Source organism: Mus pahari, chromosome 21 (assembly GCF_900095145.1).
Source record: "Mus pahari chromosome 21, PAHARI_EIJ_v1.1, whole genome shotgun sequence".
Taxonomy (NCBI): Eukaryota; Metazoa; Chordata; class Mammalia; order Rodentia; family Muridae; genus Mus; species Mus pahari.
Genome location: NC_034610.1, coordinates 8,987,447 through 8,989,802, shown reverse-complemented (window position 1 = coordinate 8,989,802; position 2,356 = coordinate 8,987,447). Strand labels below are relative to the sequence as shown.

General features: G+C 51.1%; 1 protein-coding gene across 3 annotated transcripts in view; it reads right to left on the bottom strand.

The window, feature by feature from the left end:
* LOC110337879 (ribosomal protein S6 kinase alpha-2) overlaps positions 1-2,356 on the bottom strand; it is a 171,924-nt gene that overhangs the window by 23,319 nt on the left and 146,249 nt on the right. For all 3 annotated transcript variants that reach the window (XM_029532883.1, XM_021220936.2, XM_029532882.1), the window contains exon 13: positions 712-842. In XM_029532883.1, the coding sequence (XP_029388743.1) occupies positions 712-842 (131 nt within the window). The remainder of the gene's footprint in view (positions 1-711; positions 843-2,356) is intronic.

Here is a 2,356-nt window from a genome sequence, read left to right as displayed (position 1 = left end):
AGCACTGTCTCCAGAGTCTGCACTAGAGCACTGTCTCCACTGTATGCACTAGACCACTGGCTCCACTGTATGTACTAGAGCACTGTCTCCACTGTATGCACTAGAGCACTGTCTCCACTGTATGCACTAGAGCACTGGCTCCAGAGCATCCTCACATGAAGCACCAACCTCGAACGCCTAAGCGGAAACCCAGTCCTGGCCTCTGTGTACAGTCCCCACTCATTCATCACTGAGGACAAAAGTCCTATGAGTCATAACCACAGGGAGATGAAGGCAGAGATATCAAATGGCACCTACTTACATTGAAGGAGACAGCAAGTGCTCAAGGGAGCTTACTCCTAATCCTTCTGAGTTCTCTGAATTCTAGTTATAGCCACAGAATGACAGAAGTCTAAATACTGCCCTCACTGTCCTCCCAATGAATGACATGAGACACCCACAGCTCACACAGAGAAGATCCCCAACTCCACCCCGAGGGGACACAGGCACAGATATCCAGAGCAGTCCTCTCAAGACCTTTTTGTTCCTTCTTAGAAACAAGTGTGTCCAGACCCCCAGGTGTATCACCATAGTAATAGTAACAACTAGCGACAGGGGGATGTCTACCACTAACTCACTGCTGACTCCCAACGCTGAGCTGATAAAAGTCCACAGGGCCTCTGAGGCCAGGCATCAAGGCTGTGAACTGAGCTCCTGGGTGATCAGACTTACCTGCACAATTGGGTGAATGGGGGCCTTGGGCACGTCTTGCTGTGAGTGCTCCTGGACCAGGCTGGAGGCCACAAAGCTGAATCCTCTGAAGAGGTGGTGGGCGTTTGCACTTGGGGGGACACCAGGAGAGTCTGCGGAGGAGCAAGGCATGGTTGACACTTCATGACATCCAAGTGAGCGAGGGCAAAACCATGGCGTGTGCGTGTCAGAACCCACATGGACCACGTGTGCTGGAGAATGTACATTCACGGAGAGAGGTGAAACATGTGGACTATTCCAGGTGCTCCCGAGAGTCTGACTCGGCAAACACACGCAACACAGAAGTTCTCAGGCCATCATGGATCACATGTTGTAAGGTTACTGACTTCAGAAGTTACTAAATATTCCTCAACCCAATCTACCAACCCCCAACTCCAGAGCAAGATAAAAAGCCACCAGAAGTTCTCGGTGGGGTTACCAGCAGGCACCTTTCTGGGTTAGGCAGGTGCTGTGTACCTCAAGGCGATCAGAAAAACTCAAGGGTTTCCCCAGAGCCACATTCACCTGTAGCCCCTACCTCTGCTCAAAGCCCAGCCCACAGCCAGCAGAGCCTCTTCCACAGCCGCACAGCTCTATGCCGAGACTACACCACTCTGATCCTCAGACAAGAATGGGCAAAGGAAGCCACCCCACAGCCAGCGCCGCACTGTGTCTGGAGACACCCAGGCTCTCAGATGAGGGGTGCATGTACTTTTTAAAAATGCAGTGGCACTGTCTGCTGAAGGGAGCTGGAGAAGGGAGAGTTAGCAACCACATCTGGATTTGGCCAAAGGAGAAGAAGGACCTCAAACGGGCACGCCCTCTCTGAAGAGGCAGGATGGCCAATGGCCCCTGCATCTTCAAAGGCACATGCCCTCTGAAGAGCCAGCCCGCATCTAGAAATGGAGTCCTCGGAATTACTTCCAAAAGTGCGATGAGTATAGAGAAATGTTGTCTTTATCATTATTTGTGACAGCAAAACAAAACAAAAAGAACCAAAACAAACAATATCACATCTCAAGACTCCTGGATAGAAAAGGAAGAGAGGCAAGACTCGCTGCCTAGCACAGAGGCTCCATCTCACACGGAGACAGATACTAATGTGACCCTGAATGTGACCAGGTCTGACCGCTTAGAAATAAACCCCAAATGTGCCAGACTGGGGATGCTCAGTCGCACAGAGACCACGGCAGCGCTGGTTTTAGAACGTGAAGTTATGCACAGCGAGACGCCCAGTGGCCGTCGGCACTTTAATGTAGACAGGCTGCTTCCCTCGACATGGGCCCTACAGACGGATGGGCTCTTGCTCTGTCAAGCTCTGCGGATTTGTCTTTTCGCAGCATGAAGAGTCGCGCTTTGAGGTCTGTTTCCCTTTCTTCTCTTAGCACTCAGAGACTGGGCCAGAGAAAAATAGTTTAACGATGGGTATGTCAATCTCAGGCATTGAGGCTTAAGGTTAGGAACTTGGGCGATTCTAGGAATGCCCTGAGCCTGGCAGTGGTGAGAGTACAGGCCACGGTCTGTTTATAGCACACACACACACACACACACACACACACACACACACGTGTGTGTGTGTGTGTGTGTGTGTGTGTATGTATGTGTGTTTGTGTGTGTGTGTGTGTAT